This window comes from Dreissena polymorpha, chromosome 5 (assembly GCF_020536995.1).
Source record: "Dreissena polymorpha isolate Duluth1 chromosome 5, UMN_Dpol_1.0, whole genome shotgun sequence".
Taxonomy (NCBI): domain Eukaryota; kingdom Metazoa; phylum Mollusca; class Bivalvia; order Myida; family Dreissenidae; genus Dreissena; species Dreissena polymorpha.
The window spans coordinates 28,864,131-28,886,809 of NC_068359.1; the positions used below are offsets into that span (position 1 = coordinate 28,864,131).

The 22,679-nt window shown below is 35.2% G+C and overlaps 2 protein-coding genes across 6 annotated transcripts in view; one reads left to right on the forward strand and one right to left on the reverse strand.

Annotated features, from left to right (window-relative positions):
- On the reverse strand, positions 1 to 16,965 carry LOC127882136 (N-acyl-phosphatidylethanolamine-hydrolyzing phospholipase D-like). Of its 5 annotated transcripts, XR_008050419.1 has the most exons (9): positions 16,245 to 16,518; positions 15,287 to 15,518; positions 12,242 to 12,535; positions 11,501 to 11,698; positions 10,871 to 11,019; positions 8,867 to 8,981; positions 4,415 to 5,613; positions 4,197 to 4,245; positions 1 to 3,726 (listed from the first exon to the last, which is right to left on the reverse strand). XR_008050419.1 is itself a non-coding variant. In XM_052430602.1 (8 exons), the coding sequence occupies exons 3-8, from the start codon at positions 15,482 to 15,484 to the stop codon at positions 5,398 to 5,400; spliced, it is 1,170 nt and encodes a 389-aa protein (XP_052286562.1). In that variant the 5' UTR covers positions 15,485 to 15,518; positions 16,245 to 16,490; positions 16,837 to 16,945; the 3' UTR covers positions 1 to 5,397. The 5 variants fall into 5 exon arrangements, 2 of the variants coding, with proteins under 2 accessions (XP_052286562.1, XP_052286563.1); XR_008050418.1 differs by having other exon boundaries at positions 1 to 4,245; XR_008050417.1 differs by having other exon boundaries at positions 4,197 to 5,613.
- The window catches only part of LOC127882134 (mitochondrial-processing peptidase subunit beta-like), a 23,987-nt gene continuing 18,206 nt past the window's right edge, over positions 16,899 to 22,679 (forward strand). The window contains exons 1-3 of the mRNA XM_052430598.1: positions 16,899 to 17,066; positions 20,475 to 20,624; positions 22,198 to 22,284. Of these exons, the coding sequence (XP_052286558.1) occupies positions 17,004 to 17,066; positions 20,475 to 20,624; positions 22,198 to 22,284 (300 nt within the window). The 5' untranslated portion in view covers positions 16,899 to 17,003. The remainder of the gene's footprint in view (positions 17,067 to 20,474; positions 20,625 to 22,197; positions 22,285 to 22,679) is intronic.

A 22,679-nucleotide genomic window follows, 5' to 3' on the forward strand; every position in this document is an offset into this window, starting at 1 on the left:
TTAGTTCCATGCGATTTTATTAATAAACATATTGTATATTATATTATACATTTACAACTTATATTGTTAAATGCCGTATTCCTGAATCTTGACGTAGCGTCATTTATTTCACAAACATATATAGAATCAGGCACGAGTTGTCATATCAAACCATATTTTATTAAACGAGTTCAGGAATTTTGTTAGTTAGCGAGCCTTTGGCGAGCTTACTAACGAGTTTCCTGGACGAGTTTAACAAAATATGGTGTGAAATGACAACGAGTGTCAGATCTTTTTTATCACATGCTTTTAAATGAGCAAATTAAATAAATATTTACGCAAACATAATGATAAATTCCGAATGTTGTTTACATTTCTTGACGTCATTTGACGTTGCAACGTCATTTCAGCTTAAATAAAAAAAATGCGATTGGTCAATCGAACGAAAATAAGCCAATGAAAACGCTTAAAAAGTATATTGCACATGTGTAAGATAAAAATATTCGTAATTGTTATATTACATGGGAAACAGGGTATGACATGTGATAAAATTAAATAATTCTTTTCCATTAAAATACGAGATTGTTGACTTTCCGTTCCTTTAACCGTTTATACTGTATCGTATTGATATCAGGGGTGCCTTTTCTATAATAATCCTAACACTGATTGCCACGTAAAAAACAACACATCTAAATTCTCGTTTAAACATAGCATCAATTCTCCAAACAATCAACAATGTCAGTGAAACTGATGAATTATCTCCGATTTTGCTCTTTGTAAATGTATGGCTTGATTTTGTGGGAACGACTTATTGTTCAAGGAGCGCAATAATGCACCGAACAACCATATGACCGGAACAACATAACGATGATGCGCGATTCCATGCCAAAGAAATGCTGCATCAATCGTCATCGAATTCGGATCATCTGTGTCTTAGATCTTGCATGGAAACGAAAGCTCATTTATTAATGATCAGAGAGCAATACCTCCATGGAAAAGCATTATACCTGAACGAACAGACAATGATGCTGCATATTAATTTTCATAAAATACGGAACATAAGTATCTAAGATCTCGCTCATATACGAAAAGTATGACGGACGGAAGATCGAACAACATCAAGAAGAACAGAAACATTTATTTGGGAAAGTTGTTGCCCACGCAAACTGTATTCCATGAAAATCAGAACTCGCACGGACGGACAAATCGGCGACAATATGCTACTCGCTTTCGTTGAGCAAAAAAGGAGATCTAACACTCTGGCTGCGTCAATTATATAAATTTCTTAATAGCAGGACCACGTTGTTCAGTCAGTATTAAGAATAGTTTCGATTGTGTCAATCACGCAACTTAGTACAACGTAAAAAATACAGACAGACGGACGGACGGACGGACGGACGACGGACGGACCGACCGACCGACCGACCGACCGACCGACCGACCGACCGACCGACCGACCGACCGACCGACCGACCGACAGACAGACAGACAGACAGACAGACAGACAGACAGACAGACAGACAGACAGACAGACAGACAGACAGACAGACAGACAGACAGACAGACAGACAGACAGACAGACAGACAGACAGACAGACAGACAGACAGACAGACAGACAGACAGACAGACAGACAGACAGACAGACAGACAGACAGACAGACAGACTAGTAACTTGTGGAATTATAATAATGTAATAATCGTTTGCAAAAATTTTAATGAATGCGTTCAATATCATCTGACTTTGTGAAACCCCATACTTCTGAAGCATACTTTAATGAACCTACAAACGAGTCAAACAATGGACACTATATTTTTGGTTTTATGTCAAAGTCATAACATTTAAACAATAATGTATATATTTCCTTAAGAGCTTAGCCGTCCAAATGTTCCTGGTTAAATTTCAAATTTCATGTATAATTCAACACCGTTCCTTCCTAAATAGTAAAAGTTATCATCCACTTCAATGACATTGAATGTCAATTTTACATTTTCTTTGAATCCATCCCTCTTCAGCACATTTTTGTGTAAAGGAAGTATAACCCTTTTGTCCGTTTATCGGGAAAATGCCCGATACAAAAATACCGTTAAATAAGTCACACAAATGGGACGATAAAATATCGCTGGATTCATTTAAATATTCATTCAAATGCAATCACTGTTAGATCATCTATTTTGTTGTATATGTTTTATTAACTTATTCAGCTATTGTCAAGTTCAGAAAATGCAGTATGATCTAAGTTAAAATCATTATTTGCACAGAAATCTTCAACATCAGAATTACACAAATCTGACATACTGTTACTTAGGTTGTCAAAAAACGTTGTTAATTCTTCTAAAGTTATTAGTGTTTCCGATCAATAACTTGTGAACTGAGGTATAGATTGGCTTGATACTTCCCATGTGCATTGGCGTTGGACAGTAGATGGCCCCTATTGAAACTGGGGTCACTTGGTCAAAGGTCAAGGCCACACTAAGTGTGAAATTGTTTCCAATCATTAACTTTCCGATCAATAACTTGTCAATTGATTCACCGATTGTCTTGATACCTCTCATGTGCCTTGGCATTGGGAAGTAGAGAAACCCCTATTGAAATTGGTGTCACTATGTCAAAGGTCAAGGTCACTATCACAATTAATGTGAAAATCGTTTCCGATCAATACCTAATCAACAAATTGACCGATTGGCTTTATACTTCACATGTGCATTGGCCTTGGACAGTAGATGACCCCTAGTTATATACTATAATATTCTCATCCCATTTACTATAACGATGATTTAACAGAAGTGCATAATTCTATGTCAACTAAAAACTTATTTAAGTGGCTTTAGTAATGATAATATTAACTCTTATGGTCAGTTTTGTTGCAAACAATCCCGTGTCAAGGCCCTGTTTGGGAGGCATTAGTCTCCAAACGCAGAGCTCTTGTAAATTTTTTGTCGCTAATTTTTTTTGAAAAAATCGCCAAAACTCCCTTGGTTTGTGTTTTCTTTGGTTTTTAATCTAAAACATTTTTGAATAAATAACAGACTTTTTTCTTATGAATTAAGTCTTTATAATATCTCTTACTTGTACATAAACCTTCTCTGTTTAAATCAGTTTTTCTCGAGTTAAAAATACGTAAAGCAAATTGTACAAATTCTGAGCAAAAACGCAGTAGGCTTATCCCCGAGCGTTACCGTCTTGGAATTGTCAGTTACCTAATACAGTTTGGGGCTTGGCCACGTCACAACATATATGTTTGTTTAAACATCCATTCTGGGTATTAACTACAATAAAGGCATAACTAGCCAGTAAACATGATGACAATAACAACAGACAAGAGGGCCATGATGGCCCTGAATCGCTCACCTGACTAACCAAATACAATCCTAACCCAGTTTTCATCAAGATAAACATTCTGACCAAATTTAATAAAGATTGGATGAAAACTGTGACCTCTATTGTCTACACAAGGTTTTTCTAATATTTGACCTATTGACCTAGTTTTTGACCCCAGGTGACCCAAATACAATCCCAACCCAGATTTCATCAAGGCAAACATTCTGACCACATTCCATGAAGATTGGATGAAAACTGTGACCTCTATTGTCTATACAAGGTTTTTCTATTATTTCACCTAGTGACTTAGTTTTTGACCTAGTGACCTAGTTTTTGACCCCAGATGACCCAAATACAATCCCAACCCAGATTTCATCAAGATAAACATTCTGACCAAATTTCATAAACATTGGATGAAAACTGTGACCTCTACTGTCTACACAAACAAATTGTTGACGGTTTTTCTATTATTTGACCTAGTGACCTAGTTTTTGATCTCAGATGACCCAAATACAATCCCAACCCAGATTTCATCAAGATAAACATTCTGACCAAATTTCATAAAGATTGGATGAAAACTGCGACCTCTATTGTCTACAAGAGGTTTTTCTATTATTTGACCTAGTTTTTGACCTAGTGACCTAGTTTTTAACCCCAGATGACCCAAATACATTCCCAAGCCAGATTTCATTAAGATAAACATTCTGACCAATTTTCATAAAGATTAGATGAAAACTGCGACCTCTATTGTCTACCAGAGGTTTTTCTATTATTTGACCTAGTTTTACCTAGTGACCTAGTTTTTGACCCCAGATGACCAAAATACAATCCCAACCCAGATTATATCAAGATAAACATTCTGACCAAATTTCATAAACATTGGATGAAAACTGTGACCTCTACTGTCTACACAAACAAATTGTTGATGATTTTTCAATTATTTGACCTAGTGACCTAGTTTTTGACCCCAGATGACCCAAATACAATCCCTACCCAGATTTTATCAAGATAAACATTCTGACCAAATTTCATAAAGATTGGATGAAAACTGCGACCTCTATTGTCTACACAAGGTTTTTCTATTATTTGACCTATTTTGTGACCTAGTTTTTGACCTAGTGACCTAGTTTTTGACCCCAGATGACCCAAATACAATCCCAACCCAGATTTCATAAAGATAAACATTCTGACCAAATTTCATAAAGATTGGATGAAAACTGTGACCTCTACTGTCTACACAAACAAATTGTTGACAGACGCACGCATGCACGCAGGCACCCACACACAACGGACGCCGGACATCACACGGTCACATAAGCTCACCATGTCACTTCGTGACAGGTGAGCTAAAAACAATTAAATTCACAAAATGTACAAAGCTTTAATACTGCAAACATAACACACTGTTTTGATAAAAGCATTTACAATAACAAAATAATGTTACACTATTTACTTGAAAGTATTTACCTATACAAATTATATCTAAATGTTAATACATGCCTTGATAAAACTTTATTAACTTGTTCAATACTGCAAGGCGTTGTCTTTCTTAACCCTTTCAGTGCGGGAACCGAATTTTGAAGACCTTTGCAAACAGTTTGGATCCAGATGAGACGCCACAAAACGTGGCGTCTCATCAGGATCCAAACTGTTTGCTATTCTGATAATATTCTTTGAAAAAAATCGAAGAAAATGCTAATTTTAGAAATTCAGCAGACTACATTTTAGCAGACGACAAATTTCCCAGCATGCAAAGGGTTAATTTAATCACAGTATGTGTCTTCTCAAATTATTTAATGACGTTAACTTACGACATGTGCAACCAGTATTGATAACCAAATACTATGGCAAATAGTGATATTTTGTATATATCACTTATCATTATACAAAATAAGTACATGTAAAATTGTTTCTTCCTCTAAACACAGTTATGTATTTGAACATTCCAAAGGCATTTCAATGAAATGTAAAAATGTGGCACTCTCCAAAGCCTTGGTAATGGTTAAGACAGATTTGATTTAATACTATACAAAAACATATTTCTGTAAGAGAGGATTTTTTTAGTAATGTAAGAAAATTGTTGCTTATATTACTGACATTAAATATTTGATTTTCCATGTGTTTCCTGTTTTGCTGTCCCTGGCATATGCTTAGTCTCCTCTATCAACTCTGAGGTATTCCTTGTATCACCATTGGTCCCCGACTTGGCCAGAAAGTCCACTATCTCACCGTGCTTAACTGTTACAAAACTAGACAGTGGCAGCTTTTGTAAGTTTAGAATTTTCTCAAGCTTTTCTTTCGGTTCCATATAAGGCTGAAATTAAAAGGGGAAAAGCAACCTATGAACAAAAGCACGTTGATGTACCGTAGACGGTAGTTTAAAGCATACTATTGAATCTAAATATTTTCTTCAAATGGTGTGTTTTGTGTATACTTTAATGGTTTCGCTTTGCAATATATTCATCTGTTAATCAATCTGGATAGAAAGCCAGTTCTACCAAAATCCCTGAGGACACAACAAAACTATAAAATTTTCCTCAGATTTACCACACCCAAAATTCATTAGATAAAAATATGTACATTGTTTTATATTATATCAGAACCAAATTTGTTCCAAAAGAATGAATTTTTAAATATATTTTCTAGTTTTCTTATAGTGTTAAGTATAACATGTCAACCCCATTGGCAATAATGCCATGTGTAATTATTACAAATACGTATGACCTTGACCGTTGAACACAGGCCACAAGCATTGCACTCAATATTGACCTTGACTGTTGAACACAGACCACAAGCAGTGCACTTAATATTGATCTTGACTGTTGAACACAGGCCACAACCATTGCACTCAATATTGACCTTGACAGTTGAACACAGACCACAAGCATTGCACTCAATATTGACCTTGACCGTTGAACACAGGCCACAAGCAGTGCACTCAATATTGACCTTGACTATTGAACACAGACCACAAGCAGTGCACTCAATATTGACCTTGACTGTTGAACACAAGAATTCACTTCATATGTGCTATTACTAGGATGAACCTGTGACATATTGTTTTAAAATAACAATTGAATATGGTCATGTTCATATTTTAAGCATTTACCTTTAAATATGACCTTGATATTTCAGCAATAAACAGAACAGAACAGACAGTTTATTAAGACTTATACATCGTCTTTAATATTTATAATTATAAAGAAAGTTATGTCACGTGTCAGTATACTATAGAAGGTAACCAAATCAATTTTACTACATGTATGTATATATGTTAGTAGGTTAAATGAAATTTCAGAACTTAACTCATTGAAATTTCTAAACAAAATAAGAACAGAGAACAAGAACGATTTTGAACAGGAGAAACATAATAATGTTAAAGGCAGTAAGGACAAACTATTACTTTTAATTTACTTTGGTATATATAATAATAATTCAAACACTATTAGTGACTGCACAGTGATACATACACTTTTTTCAAGGGAATTACATCAAGCTATTATTTCAAGTAGTTGTATTTAAAATAGTATTTCGTACAGTTAATGCTTCCTTTACATATTTACATGTTGATGTTAATAAACTATGGAACTTAACAACAGATGGATTCATGTAATAAAAATGTTTAATGAATTAACACATGCTGTGTGTTACCAAAAGTGAACATAAGTGCATGTATGTCATTTTGAATTTATTTATCAAAAAAATGCATGAATGATGATGTATTAATGTCTGAACAAGCTAAATTATATCCACAGCTGAATAAGACATTGACCTTTGAACTAATCACAAAGATCTACACACGAAACATAGTTCTTAAACGGTGAAGTTTATTAACAAGATGGCCAGGATGTCCCTTATGCACAAAGCTGAGTTCAAGGAACATAAATGGTAAAAGACTTGACCTAGTGATCCTGCATTTTTATCCACACAAGTCATATTCAAACATAGCCTTGATAATGACATCAAAAACATTCTTACCACCATTTTTCAAGATTGAGTCATATAAGAGGCAAGACATGTAATTTTTTTTCTATGTTTGTGGATACCCAGGATTGGAACATGGTCATTATATTTTTTATGATAACCAGTCTTATCATGTTTCATCACCATTGATTTTCAGTTGTGGACTCTAGGGGGGTTATAAGGTTTTTAAAAGATTTGACCTGGTCACCTAGTTTTTGGATCCACATGACCCAGCCTCGAAATAAGGTTAGATTTTGTCAAGAAAAACATTTTGACAAAGTTTCATCAAGATTGAGTCATTAATGAGGCATCCAGAGTGATAACAAAGTTTTTGTAATATTTGAATGAGTTACTTTTTTGACACACATGAACCAGACTGAAATTTGGCCGCGAGATTGACAAGATATACATTGAGGCCTCGTTTCATCAAGATTATGTCATAAATGTAGCTTCTAGAGTGGTAATAAGGTTTTCTTTGATTTTACCTGCTATCCTTTTTGGATGCAAATGACACAGACTGGTTATTGGCATTAGATATTGTAAAAATAGACATTGGCACAAAGTTTCATCAAGATTTAGTCATAAATATGTCTAATAGAGTGGTAACAAGATTTGTCTAAGATTTTACCTGGTGTCCTAGTTTTTTTTAGATTCAAGCTCATTGTATATATTGTCAAGATAAAAATTCTTACCATGTTTCATCAAGATTGTGTCATAAATTTGGCTTCTTGTGTGGAAACAATGTTCATCTAAGATTTGAACTGTTGAACAAGTTTTTTAACCCATGTGACACAGATTCAAACTTAACCTAGTTATTGCACAGATAAACATTCCGAAGTTTCAACAAGATTGGGTGATAAATATGGCCTCTAACGTTGTAATGAACTAAAAGTTGCCAACATTTGATGAACAAAACAGGACAACAAACGAAAAAAAAATGGTGAATAAACTACCCACCATAAGCACTTTGTGTTCAGAAAAGCAATCAGGACAAGCTTTATTGTACCCAGACTTAAATATGAACCTCTGTAACCTTGAAGTTTGAGCAATAAGAACAAGAGACATTGTATTCTCATGTCAAAAATTCCTGCCACTTTTATACCTTTAAAATACAAACCAATAAAGAAGTTACAGATAATACTAGCTCAGATAGACTCACTCCTATACAGGTGCACCCATGCACATAAACTTGACCATTGTGTCAACTTTCTCCATACTTCAGATCGCATTGAGCAAACATGGGACACAATTGTCAATTTATATCTGTAATTCTTGCTAACACAGTTTACAAATATCCATTTCTATGGACAAGCTTTACAACTGGAGTGAACTTTGTTTGTTTGGTTTGATATTTCACTGTTACAAAAAAATAGTTCATGGCGGTCAATTAACCGAAGCACACTTTTCTTTTGTTAGCTTGTTAACCAGGCCTTTGAATCAGTGGTAGGAGGAGAATGGCCATTTAAAAGATTTCAGCAAGACCCCATACATGTGGCCCCTCAGGCATTGAACCCATGATCGTCTGAGTGGTAGTCCAGCACTCTACAAACTTAGACAGCAAGCCCAGTTACCTTTTCTAGATGAAAGCAAGCATGGTAGCATACCTCATTTGTCAGTTTAAATGTGCCCCAGTGGATGCCAACAGACTGCTCTGATCTCAGATCCTTATGCATTTCCACGGCCTCATCTGTGTTAACATGCTGTGGCTGCATAAACCACCTGAAAACAACACAATCGTTTATGTTTTGAGAAACACAAACATCACATTTGTGAACTGTATAACCTTGCGTTCCTTGAGTAGACTGATCCAGATTTGCCAAAAATAGTGTGAACTCTATCCAGCAATTGTAAAAAGATTACCAAATGCTTCAATAACCGCATAGAAAATCCCAAACATTACCACCAGTGCGTTCCAATATTTTACACATTTACAAATCATCTACTGAATGTAATAAGTCATGTAACTGACAATTTTATACATTTTTACTTTTTTCCATTTTTGTGTTTATTAAGGTGACATACATCAACTGTTAAAATATTAAGTCAACCTTTTTGGTAAAAATAATGTTTTTACCAAATTTTCAAAATTGACATTACGAACACATGTCATTTTCTGAATGGAAAAAGTAGCGTAACTGACATTTTGTTACATTTTTAGGAGGATCAAAAAAATGTTTTATAAATATAATAAACATTTTTTGGTATTCAAATTTACTAATTAGTATTATAATAACACATGAAAAATGAAACAAAACTTCAAATTGATAAAACAATAAAAAATTAAGAAAGGAGCAGTTACCATAATTTCAACACTGAAATATTTTTAATGCAAAAAATAACGTAAGTGCTCTTACTGTATTTCAGAAAATGTTGGAAAATATGCATTCCTGAACAATTCACAAAATGTCAGTAACCCTAGTAATTACATTCAGTAGACGAAATGGTATCTTCTAAAGATTAACAGTTGAACATGTAGTATCCAAGATATGTGATTGGATTATAAAACAGATTACTGTGGATATGGGCCTTGCTCTGGGCTTGGTGCATGTCCATAAAGTGTAATAGCAGGGAAAATGTGGGCTTAGTGCATGTCCATAAAGTGTAATAGCAGATTATCCCATGCAGTTCGAAAAGGCTAATCAGGGAAAACACTTTCCACCTAAACTGGATTTTAGCTCAGAAGAGACAACCTTTAAATGAAAACTTCCATAAAAGCGGAAAGTGTCATCCCTGATTAGCCTGTTTGAACTGCACAGTCTAATCTGCTACGACACTGAGCACACCCTTATCTAGGAAGACACTTTCTTATTTGTTGAAGCATGCATTGTTTCCAAATGAAAGAAGATTTGCCCAGGCATGTATTTTACATTTTATGCCACATCTGCATCTTCTGTTTGGCATACTGTGGAATATATTTAAAGGGATCTTTTCACGGTTTGGTAGATTGACAAAATTGAAAAAAGTTGTTTTAGATTCGCAAATTTTTGTTTTAGTTATGATATTTGTGAGGAAACAGTAATACTAAACATTTGCCATGTTTAATGTAGCCATTATATGCATCTTTTGACGATTTAAAAACCTGAAAATTATCAAGCGTTGCAATGCGAAACGATTGAATAATTTGGAGAGTTCTGTTGTTGTTGTTTAATTTTGTGAAACTACAAAGATTGCTTATATGAACTATAAAATACGTCTTTCATACATACTTGGCAGGATGGCCGAGCGGTCTAATTGGTTTTTACTTCAGGACTCCAGGGGTCACTGCTGCGGGCTACTTTTTTTTTCCTTTTTTTAATTTTATTCTTGATGTTTTACTGGAGCTTTTTAGATCCAATGTTTACATTTATCAATATAAAGCATTTAATGACAAACTTCAAAACATGCCAAAATCTGTAAAAAGGCCCCTTTAACTGGAGGTTAGTGCCTAAACCTATGTTATTGTATTTATTGGTAATTTGTTCCCCCAGAGTGTAATATAAAGTTCTTCATGCTATATATTATCATGTGATTGAATGCAGAAATTATTAAACTGTTAAAACTAACGCATGTAAAAATAATGTTGCTTATCTAGTATCTAAACACTATATAAAGAAAAGCATCCTTTTTACCTCGGTTCATATGCCCCAATAGGAATGGCTGCCAGGGAGAATGGTCCATGTATCCTGCCGATCTGTTTGAAGGCGTAACAGTAACCCGTGTCCCCAGCGAAGTAGAAACTGTGCCTGGGACCTTTAACCACCCAACTACACCATAGCGCCTGCAACATGGTACATTTCTAGCATCAAAAAAGATGGGTTAGATTTTCAAATTAATTTTTTTTTTCAATATTAAAAAATGAAAAGCTCAAAACATTTTGTTGAATAATTCTTGAAAGAAAATAAAAAGAAGCCACTAAAAAGTGAGATATAATCTTACTTACTGGTATTTATACTTACACATTATGTTACAGTTGCGGAATGTTACAGTTGCGATGAAGAAGATGACGAGAATGTGTCTGACAAGTACCCGAACATGCAAGAAAACTGAGAATGTGTCTGACAAGTACCCGAATATGCAAGAAAACTGAGAATGTGTCTGACAAGTACCCGAATATGCAAGAAAACTGAGAATGTGTCTGACAAGTACTCGAATATGCAAGAAAACTGAGAATATGTCTGACAAGTACCTGAATATGCAAGAAAACTGAGAATGTGTCTGACAAGTACCCGAATATGCAAGAAAACTACGTATCAACAAACCTTGTTTGTGTCAGTCGCAGTACGCTTGCACCAGTGCTGGGTCGGGGTGGCTGCCACCAGATATTCCTTGCCGTGTGCCTTCAGAGTGTGCTCGCCCCACCACGAGAGCTCTACCACCGTCTTACAGCCCGCGTCCTTCATCCACTGGGCCTGACCCTGGGCTACAAACCAGCACAGTCTGTCTTGGAAACGTGCATTCTGCAATAACATAGGTGAGCTGCACTCTGGGAAAACTGGGCCTACCGGTAATGTATTTGCATAGAGAGTCGCCCCAGATCAGTCTATGCAGTCTGCCCAAGCTAACCAGGGACAACACTTTCCTCTATGCAGTCTGCCCAAGCTAACCAGGGACGACACTTTCCTCTGTAAAGGATTTTACAAACATTTCTTGTCTTACATATTCTTTCCACAAATAAAATTCAATTTAACTTTAAAAAAAATCCTGTTAAGTGTTTTTTGTCATATTAACCCTTTCCCTGTCAGAAGCAAAGTGAAAATGCCTATGTGCAAACAGCTTAAAAACCAGAACAGCCTGCCATTAACTCGCAGTCTGTTCTGGCTTTATGCTGTTTGCTGCTCATCCGTATCTAAAGGTTGGAAATGAAGCCTCTAAAACTTGAAACTAGTGAGAAAGGTCTTTAATGAAGGGACTACAAATACGTAAAAATACGCATCTAAGTGATAAAGGGTTAAAACATTTACAATATTTATAAACCTTATCCTCACATAAATATTGCATACCAATTTCTTCACTGCGCTGTGGTCAAGATGGTCATAGTGATTGTGGCTGATGACAACTGCATCGATGTCAGGCAGTTCCTCTATACTACACACTACATCTCTGTACCTCTTGGGGCCAAATATTCCAAAGGGGCCACACCTCTGAGCCCACACGGGATCCGTGAGTATTGTCAGATCATCCACTTTAACCAGACATGAAGCGTGTCCAACCCACATGTACTTTAAATTGTTTCCAGGTTCCGATTCAAATTTCTTGAAGTCTGGCTTTTCCATGGGCAATGTTTGGTTTAAAATCTGCCAAATGTAGGTTGATATTGTATTAAATTATAATTTTATTGGTTTTTATGTGCTCACCTGATTGGCAAGAATAAACCAACAGTTATATGAATGTCATGTTTTTGTACATTGATGACCAAGATAGTTTTTGTTTCAAACTCTGATTGAATGTCAACAAAATGCAGACTCAATAGTTGCCAATCTGTGATATCAACAAAACCATTCCAGTAATTTGGGTAAATGAAAACAACAATCTTATTATTGACCAGCAATTGTCAGGTAAATCATCAACAACTATGTCACTTTGTCAACAGCTGTAAATAAACTCTTTTTTAAATCTAAAATAAATGAATATATTATAGCCACAATAATATTCTTTGTAAACTTAAATGCTCCTTATAATATGTTGTGTCTTTTCCTATAGATAATAGAATTAGTTGTGAAGTTCATAAAAATTAACCGTTTTGTAATGTCAATTCACATAATTACATCAACAACCATATTATAGCTATTAACTTCGTGACTAAACACATTTTAGCATATTTTTTTTAGATAAAGTGTACAAAGTAATAACACTTGAAATCATGACTTAAACTCTTTATGTATTTATACTGTATATGAAAACTGGTACCATCACCTGTAGACATTATGAAACAACTTTTCACACTGAGAGAAATATATATTAGTTTCGAAGGTGATTAACTGGTTAACACCATTCAACAAGGCTATTGTCAAGCAATATGGTCCCCTACCAGCTCCACCATTGTCAGAAATTCCACCATTTTCAGATTTTTTTGTTTGGTTGCCATAGCAACCACAATTTTTGACGTAGGAACAAAATGAAATGACGTGCATAATGTCCATATTGCCATCTATCCATGTTGCAAGTTTCATGAAAAAATATTAAAAACTTAAAGTTATCGCAGGATCCAGAAAACCACCATTTTCAGCAGTATTTCTAGTCTATTTGTTGCCATAGCAACCAGAATTTTTGACGTAGGAACAAAATGAAATGACGTGCATAATGTCCACATTGCCATCTCTCCATGTTTCAAGTTTCATGAAAAAATATTCAGAACTTTTAAAGTTATCGCAGGATCCAGAAAACCACCATTTTCAGCAGTATTTCTAGTCTATTTGTTGCCATAGCAACCAGAATTTTTTACGTAGGAACAAAATGAAATGACGTGCATAATGTCCATATTGCCATTTATACATGTTTCAAGTTTCATGAAAAAATATTGAGAACTTTTAAAGTTATCGCAGGATCCAGAAAAGTGTGACAGAGAGACAGACAGACACACAGAGCGCAAACCGTAAGTCCCCTCCGGTGAAACCGGTAGGGGACAACAAGCATACTACAGAATACAACACTAGAAATGGCGCGGCAGAGGCCGACGCGTATCCCCACGCCGAATGTTTGACCTAGGTGTGCCCCAGGGTTGGTAATGGGGCCATGCATAGCTGAGATTGACCGTATTGTCATAAGAGAAGTTCATCATCAATTAGAAGTGAATTGGTGTAGAAATGAAGAAGTTATAGTAAAAGGCAATTTTGGGTGGGTGTGACATATGTGGGCAGGGCGCCCCAGGGTTGGTAATTGTGCCATGCATAGTTGAGATTGACCGTATTGTCATAAGAGAAGTTCAGTATCAATTTGAAGTGAATCGGTGTAGAAAAGAAGAAATTATAGTAAAAGGCAATTTTGGGTGGGTGTGGTCTATGTGGGCGGGGCCCCAGGGTTGGTAATGGGGCCATGCATAGTTGAGATTGACCGTATTGTCATAAGAGAGGTTCAGTATCAATTTGAAGTGAATCGGTGTAGAAATGAAGAAATTATAGTAAAAGGCAATTTTGGGTGGGTGTGGTCTATGTGGACAGGGCGCCCCAGGGTTGGTAATGGGGCCATGCATAGTTGAGATTGACTGTATTGTCATAAGAGAAGTTCAATATCAATTTGAAGTGAATCGGTGTAGAAATGAAGAAATTATAGTAAAGGCAATTTTGGGTGGGTGTGGTCTATGTGGGCGGGCCCCCAGGGTTGGTTATGGGGCCATGCATAGTTGAGATTGACCCTAATGTCATAAGAGAAGTTCAGTATCAATTTGAAGTGAATCCGTGTAGAAATGAAAAAATTATAGTAAATGGAATTTTTTGGTGGGTGTGGCCTATGTGGGCGGGCGCCCCAGGGTTGGGATTGGGGCCATGCATAGTTGAGATTGACCCTAATGTCATAACAAAAGTTCAGTATCAATTTGAAGTGAATCCGTGTAGAAATGAAAAAATTATAGTAAATGGAAATTTTTGGTGGGTGTGGCCTATGTGGGCGGGGCGCCCCAGGGTTGGGAATGGGGCCATGCATGGTTGAGATTGACCGTATTGTCATAAGAGAGGTCCAGTATCAATTTGAAGTGAATCGGTGTAGAAATAAAGAAGTAAATGTAAAATAACCTAAAAAAATGAGTGATAATTTCTGACGCGGCCCCACCCCAACCGCTATAACTTTTGACCCAGGGGTCAGATCAAAATTCCAAATAGTGCAGGGTCGCACATATGCTCATAGCTACCATGTGTGTAAGTTTCAATGTTCTAGTGCTTTTAGTGTAGGAGGAGATAGTGGCCAGGACGGACGGACAGACAGACAGACAGACAGACAGACGGACGGACGGACGGACGGACGGACGGACGGACGGACGGCGGAGATAACCACAATATCCCCACCTTTTTTTCAAAAAGCGTGGGGATAATAAACAGAAGCAGTTATCTTACCATTTCCTTTGAAGGTACGTTACTTTTATCTTGAGTTTGAAATGCCCAAATTAGCGACATCAGATTCCGAAACGTTGGTTCACGGTATGTAGGAAATGGGTTCTTAAAGCAGCCATTTTCAACAAGAGGCTCTGCAAGCTTTCCTGGGTCCTCCACTGGGGTCACATCTGGGGGCCGAGTAGAGCTTCTGGATCCCATGCTTATCTCTTGCTTGCAAATTGATCAGTGAGTCCTATTTGAGCATAAAAATCAACCTATACTTAAACCTGGTATCCTCGCGAGCAGCTGTTCACATGTATGCCGCACTAGCTTTAAATGTTTACAAATGAACATTTGCGACCTACATTTTAATCTGCAAGAAAACATCTCTCACTGACAATATCAAATGATTTTTGGTAATTATTCAATCAATTGTTCGATATAATAATATGAACATGGTGTTTATATGAGAATGATTATTCCGCTAGTGCTGCGAGAATACCGTGTTGCAGGCTATTTTTAGTTTTTAGATTAACTTGGTTTAACCCTTTACCACTTAGAAATGTATTTTTATGCATTGAAAGTCCCTAAGAAAGGTAAATTTAATTAAAGACCTTTCTTACTAGATTCAAGTTTTAAACGCTTTATTTCCAACCCTTAGATACTAATGAGTAGCAAACAGCATAAAACCTGAACAGACTGCGAGTTACTTGCAGGCTGTTCTGGTTTTATGCTGTTTGCACATTGCCATTTTTTTAAATTTGCTTCTGAGTGGGAAAGGGTAAAGGTAACATGAACAAAAGCAACATGAAAACACCTGTACTGAAACCAGAGACCTAAAATCAGTTTTATATAAGGTACCTTATAGGTCAATGTTTAAAAAACACAAGATATGTATATATATTAAAAATCTACATTAACAGCATTTACAGATTATCATTTATATAAAAATCAAACTAATAAAACATAGATCATTTACCTTTAGTAATAGCTTTAATCCAGAGGTTTCTTACGCCTATTTCTTATGACATTCAATGTTATTTTCCCTTTGATGGTTCATTGTATATATCATTATATTCAAATGCTCTACATTATCATATATTAAACATCAATTGTTCAATAGGTTTTCAATGTTGTATTAGTAGTTTCATATTTATGAAATAACTGATAACTGATGATATAATATGTGATAAAAAACACCTTGTGGTGGGTAGACCTTCCTAAACTTTGATAACATGAATGTTCCAAATTATAACATCTGAACAAATAACTGGAATGCTGTACATTTAGTTCTTAATTAATGATCTAGATCTATATCATCGGGAGAAATACAATTCAATTTTATGATCCCTGTCAGATTAGGTTCATAATCATATATGCTAATAAGATAGCGTGAGTAAACTATCATTAATGAGTTTTATTATGTTAATAATTAAAATAGTTCATTACAAAACACTGACAATTGACATTGTCAATAATTGATTTTTATCAACTAATTGTCATTTACATAGCGAATATCGGAAACAGCAAACGTAAGGTTTCAAATAAAAACATGTTTATTATTTAAATACCTTAAATTGACATTATCAACGAACACATGTGGTAAAAAGCACTTTGATTGTTGGCATGTTATTTAATGAGACGTTGCGCAGAAAAAAAGCTCGAGACTTCTTGTGCACGAATCCTCTGAAGAGTATTTAATGCGCATGCGCTGCTCGGTTCGTCCTTAGAAGGCAACATGGCTTCAAAACTGTTGAGGGTAGCAAACTCGTTGTCAAGAACTTTGCCACGTGTCCAAAAGGTGAAATTATATCGATGGATCTTAAGTAAACTTAATTATCCACCTTCTATTCAAATATGCCACGTATAATGACAAAGGCTTCGATGCAACCGACGATTATTTTGGTTCTACCCCACCCACACCGGTTGACGTTTGTTTTTATTTATTGTATTCAGTGATTTTTTTTGCTTTTGTTTTGTTACAGCCTGTGGCATTTGGATTGGGAAAATTAGCGCGATAAACCATGAAACTGGGAAAAATAGCGCGATAGACCATGAAATTGGGAAACATAATAAATATGATTATAAGAACAGAATAAAAATTGCTAAGTTCATGTTTGACAGCATTTTTATATTATAAAGTGTTGCTTTCATGTCTTCTTACAACGTTTAGTTAATATCCTTCCACAGGCATATTAAACTTGCAATAATCTATAGATTCTTCAATATACATGTACCATTTTGATTTAATCATAATCTCTTTAAGAGTATGAATTTAATTCAGGATGTTTTTTAAAGTAAAATATGATATGGTGAAAACATTAACAAATATTAACAAACACGCTTTTGTGTTCTTGCTGTGTTAATGTTGTATTAAATGGAGCTAAAATAATACATTTCATTTGTTTACCTTTTAATATCTTGCACAATTGACATCCTCAGTTCAATGCTATTTCACCTAACTATACAGCGTGACAAACATAATAAAGCAGAATATGAATCTGAATATACACAGATCCACTAACATATAAATCAAATCATGTTTGTCTCTTTCCATTTTCGAACGGTTCTCGTCTTAAATGCTTTAACTTTGTGAACTCCAATTTCCCAACACAGATTTCCGTGACGCACATTCACTGTGAACATTTCTAATAAATATTTGTTGTTGTTCATCTCAAACATAGTATTTTGCGTTAATTGACACACACATTAAATTATCTCCTTATAACCATGTGATATCCGCTGTTAATTTAAGTGTTATTTATCATTTTCGCTGCTCATCGCAAACTTCTCGTCTTCTTGCCGCCATCTTGGACGTGTGTAAAAACAGGCGTTAACAAGCGGGATACATCGACTATAGTCGGTATCCTCCGCAATATAGAGAGAGATGTGTGGATAGCAACGTAAAATCGTATTCGGCTACATTCGCGAACATTCGTACGTCAGTTGTCATTCGGCGAAGACTCGACAAGCTCGATCGGCACCTGTTCTACGAAATTAACGCTAAATGACATTGTAATCTTATTGGCTTAATTGGGAAAATTTGGTCATTTTTGGGGAAATTTTGGTCAGATTTTTGGGAAAAAACGTCATTTTTTGCAATTGGGGAGCAGCCGAATATCGGCGGTAATTTTGGGCAAAAAAAATCACTGGTATTAGACAGATTTCTAATCATCATTTGTGTTTGAATGTGTTTTGTATTTTCGTTGTTATCTTCGTAAAAGTTATAACAATAAATCGCTATGTAAACAAAGGTTCAATAGCTTATTTCTGTTTTTTATTAGCTGTCATTGGCATTGACACCACAGTCTACAGACATTTATACAATGTCAGTCAGTTAGCTAAAGAAACTTCCGCGTACAGTTTATATAGTATTGACATACCTGTACGCTGAAGCCAACCCCGTATCGAAAGTCAACCAGAGTCGTAACGTATTTATGTCACGCTCTAAATCAAAGAATGCTCATTTTCTTGGATACATTTCTACATATATTGGTGAATGAATATAAATTACTGCATCGAGGAATATTTTAAGGTTCAAATGTTTCAAATGCATCTTACAATAGATGAAAATAACTCTCATCGGTCTGAAAATCACAATTTGGACGCCATTGTCGCTTTTTCACGTGACGAGTTTTCATTTGGATACTTTCGGATCGACCTTGACATTTTATGCTGAAATTGTAAACATTACTTTTGTTTTCTGAAATCTATAATTTGTGATTAACAACTTACATCTGGTGGATTATAAGACTGATTTAAGTGTGAATCAGGTAGTTTTAAATAATATTTACTTTGAGTTTGTATTTACACTACAATTTGTTTACAAAACAAGCCAGAATAATCTGAAATACTGGGAAATGTCATTCTGAATTTGAAAACACTTGAGCACATGGTATGTTACTAAAAATAGAAATAACGTCATATGACCGTGAAATCTCGGGAGATTCGCATTTCGAGAAAGTCTGTCACATCGCTGTTTTTCTCAATATGTAAGAGCAGAATATATAAATTTTAAATGTTTAAGATAGTATTTTGTGAAAGAATATATCAGTTAAATGTGAAAAATGTTAATCTTTCCGATGAAGTGGTTAATTTGGGCCAATAACTGCAACTTTAAACTAACTTTAAAAGCTGTTCTGGACCGGTCTTTGTTAACTGTCAACTTTTCGGGAATTTCTGGTTGTCTTTCCTAATGGGCTTGGTCCATAACTATAAAGTCACGCCAGTCAAAAATCATAAAAAGTGACATTTTAAGTTATGGTAGCCAGAACTATCAGTCAATAAGATATTTAGTGCCAATTTAAGATGTATTATGTTGTGCACTAATAGATATTTTTCCTCTGCCACACTATCATTTAAAATGCATATTTGACACCTATATAATTCCCATTAAATGAGGGCTGACTTTTGATCCCAGTTTGCAGAGCGATGGACTACAAACGTGTATGGGGATTTATAATGAAATCCTGTGTTATGCCATTCCACCCCTACCCAATATTTAAGTTGTTGCTTTATAATGGCATTTATATTTTTCAATAATTTAGTAATAACTTAAGCCAGCTAGCCCAGTAGGTGTGAGATGTTAACTGTCAGTGAAATCACTGTAATTTTTTTTAAACAGCAAAATAAGACCAAAATAAACTACCAAACAAACAAACAAACCCTTTCATTGATTTCTTATTTACATGTATGTGTCAAGGACACATTAATACACAATTATGAATGATGAATGCAATATTTGCATTTGAGTTCAGAGGACTCAGTTTGTAAGAACTGAGTCCAGCATTTGCAAAGCATGTTGTTAACCAGTACTGAGGTCGCCGTGGTGTAATGGATATGGTGTCCACCTAGCATCCGGGGGGTCACGGGTTTGATCACCACTGTGGGAGCGTTCTTTAGATCTCCCCCAAAGATACCAAGTACTGGTTCTAGGCCCAGGCAATAGACTCGAGAGTGTTTATATAAGCCTTAGGCTTTTGATGCAATCAAGCTAAATAAATAGGTTTAAACTTAAATTAAACTAACCAGTACTTTCATAACAGGTAGAAATTTAACATCACACCATTTATTGTTATGTTCTTTTTATGCAGTTTTTTGAAATGCTTGCATTAACATGAGTCTTGTCCGTCAAATGTACATGTACCAGTGGTAAGATGAATATCACTTCTTTGAGTTTTTCTTAAAGACAGATTTCTTCAATTTTTAGTTAACTGGAGTTACTGCCCCTGTGAGCCAGAGATATGGCTCAACTGATGTTGCTACTGCGTCACAAGTTCAGCTTCTAGAGACTCGGGTCTCAGAGCTTTCCAATGGACTCAAGATTGCTTCAGAGTCATCCGGTGAACCCACATGCACGGTATTGTAGAGGGAGTTATAGTCATTACAAGGTTTTCACATTGCTGATCAAATTCATCTTCTGTCATTAAAATTTGTAAGAAAATAAATTACAGTCGAAACCCGGTGGCTCTAACTCGTCGGGACCGGAAACAAAAGTTCAAGCCATCAGGAATTCGAGCCATCTGATTTCTAATAAACTTTTGTTTACGAACAAGTCTCCAGAACATTTTCACTTCGAGTTGAAGAGTGCCGGTACACATATTGCTACCTACTACTTCTTACTACTTTCTGCTTTTGAATTAATAAGAACCAAATATATACTTAATACTTTTAGTTTCCAATCTTTTAAAACAGTTAAAAATACAATCAAACAAATATCATAAAGTAAATTATGTGCACGTTTTAACATAGCACATTTTTCCGCTTAATACAAAATGTCATCTTTAACTCAAATCAATTTACGATTGAGTCGATGACATGTTTGCAAGCGTTGTTAAAAAAATTATTGCTTGCCTTTAATCAAGCGGTCCTAATTGATAAACAGTTTATGCGAAAATTGTGACCGGGACTGTTTGAGCCATCTGATAATTTGTGCCTTGCAAACTTGAACCATCGGACAAAATTTTATATGAATATATAGCAATAAAAAATCAGTGCTTTGATTGGAGTTCAAGCCAACCGGAAAATCGAGTCACTTGAGTTTGAGCCATCGCGTTTCAACTGTTATTTAAAAAAAAAACGGTACAATAATCACTCCCTTATTTAATAGCTTTGAAGACATGTATAAAAATTGCTCGTGTGAGGAAGATATATAACTAGACATTGGTAATGTAATTTGTAATCTTTAGAAATACATTCTGTAAAGATGGATTTTTTTATGTTTAAGGTTTTAAAATCACTACTGAGATATGTCTGCATTATTTATTCGATTTAAGTAAACAATCAGCAATACATTTCATGAGCATTTGCATGTTTCTATTTCTTAAGATTTGTTGTGTCATGGGTACATTAATGTATGGCATTTGTGAATGCAGCGTTTAATAATTTATCTCTTTTTTTATGCCCCCGGATCGAAAGATCGGGGGTATATTGTTTTTGGCCTGTCTGTCTGTCATTGTGTCAGTCAGTCAGTCAGTCATTGTATGTTTGTGTTCCAAAACTTTAACCAAGGTTAAAGTTTTGCAATAACTTTTGCAATATTGAAGATAGCAACTTATATTTGGCATGCATGTGTATCTCATGGAGCTGCACATTTTGAGTGGTGAAAGGTCAAGGTCATCCTTCAAGGTCAAAGGTCAAATTTATGGCTTCAAAGCGGCGCAATAGGGGGCATTGTGTTTCTGACAAACACATCTCTTGTTTTTCTCTGTATATATTTATATTCATTAGGATGTAATAATCAATGTACATATCATTTTATACCACATTAGTCTTTCTATGAAATCAAATTTTGTGTGGTTGCAAGATTGAATGATAATTTTTCTTGATAGCTGTATCAATAGAAAATAAAATAAGTATTATAATTGTGCCTTCTGAAGCAAGGATTTTGCCATGCTACAATGTAACTTGTGTATGCTTTTAAAACTCCCCAGGTTGGATTGTGGATCAACGCTGGAAGCCGATATGAAACTGAGAAAACAAATGGAGTGGCACACTTCCTAGAACACATGATCTTCAAGGTATATTGTTGAAATGTGTAACTGTTGTTGTTGTTTTTTACTTCCTAAGAATTATAGTTAGGAGTTGAAGATTTCAGCTAAAATTGTTTGTTACCTTTTAAACCAGATAGAAGATTAATATTAAGGTACATACAGTGATTTTGTTTGCGAAAAGTTACCACCAATGTTTGGGTGTTTTCCAATAGCAAAAATAATGTTATCTTGTGTAAAAATTTGTTACTTACATATACTTAAGAGCACTTTTACTTTTTAAAAGTGCAGATTAAAATTGTAAATTGTATTTTGATGATAAAAATTGAAATAATGCAATATTTTATTTATCCTTATAAAATTTCTTTTCCCTTATGTATCACCCTAATTTTATCAATCCAAGAGTATTTTATAATGCACATTAT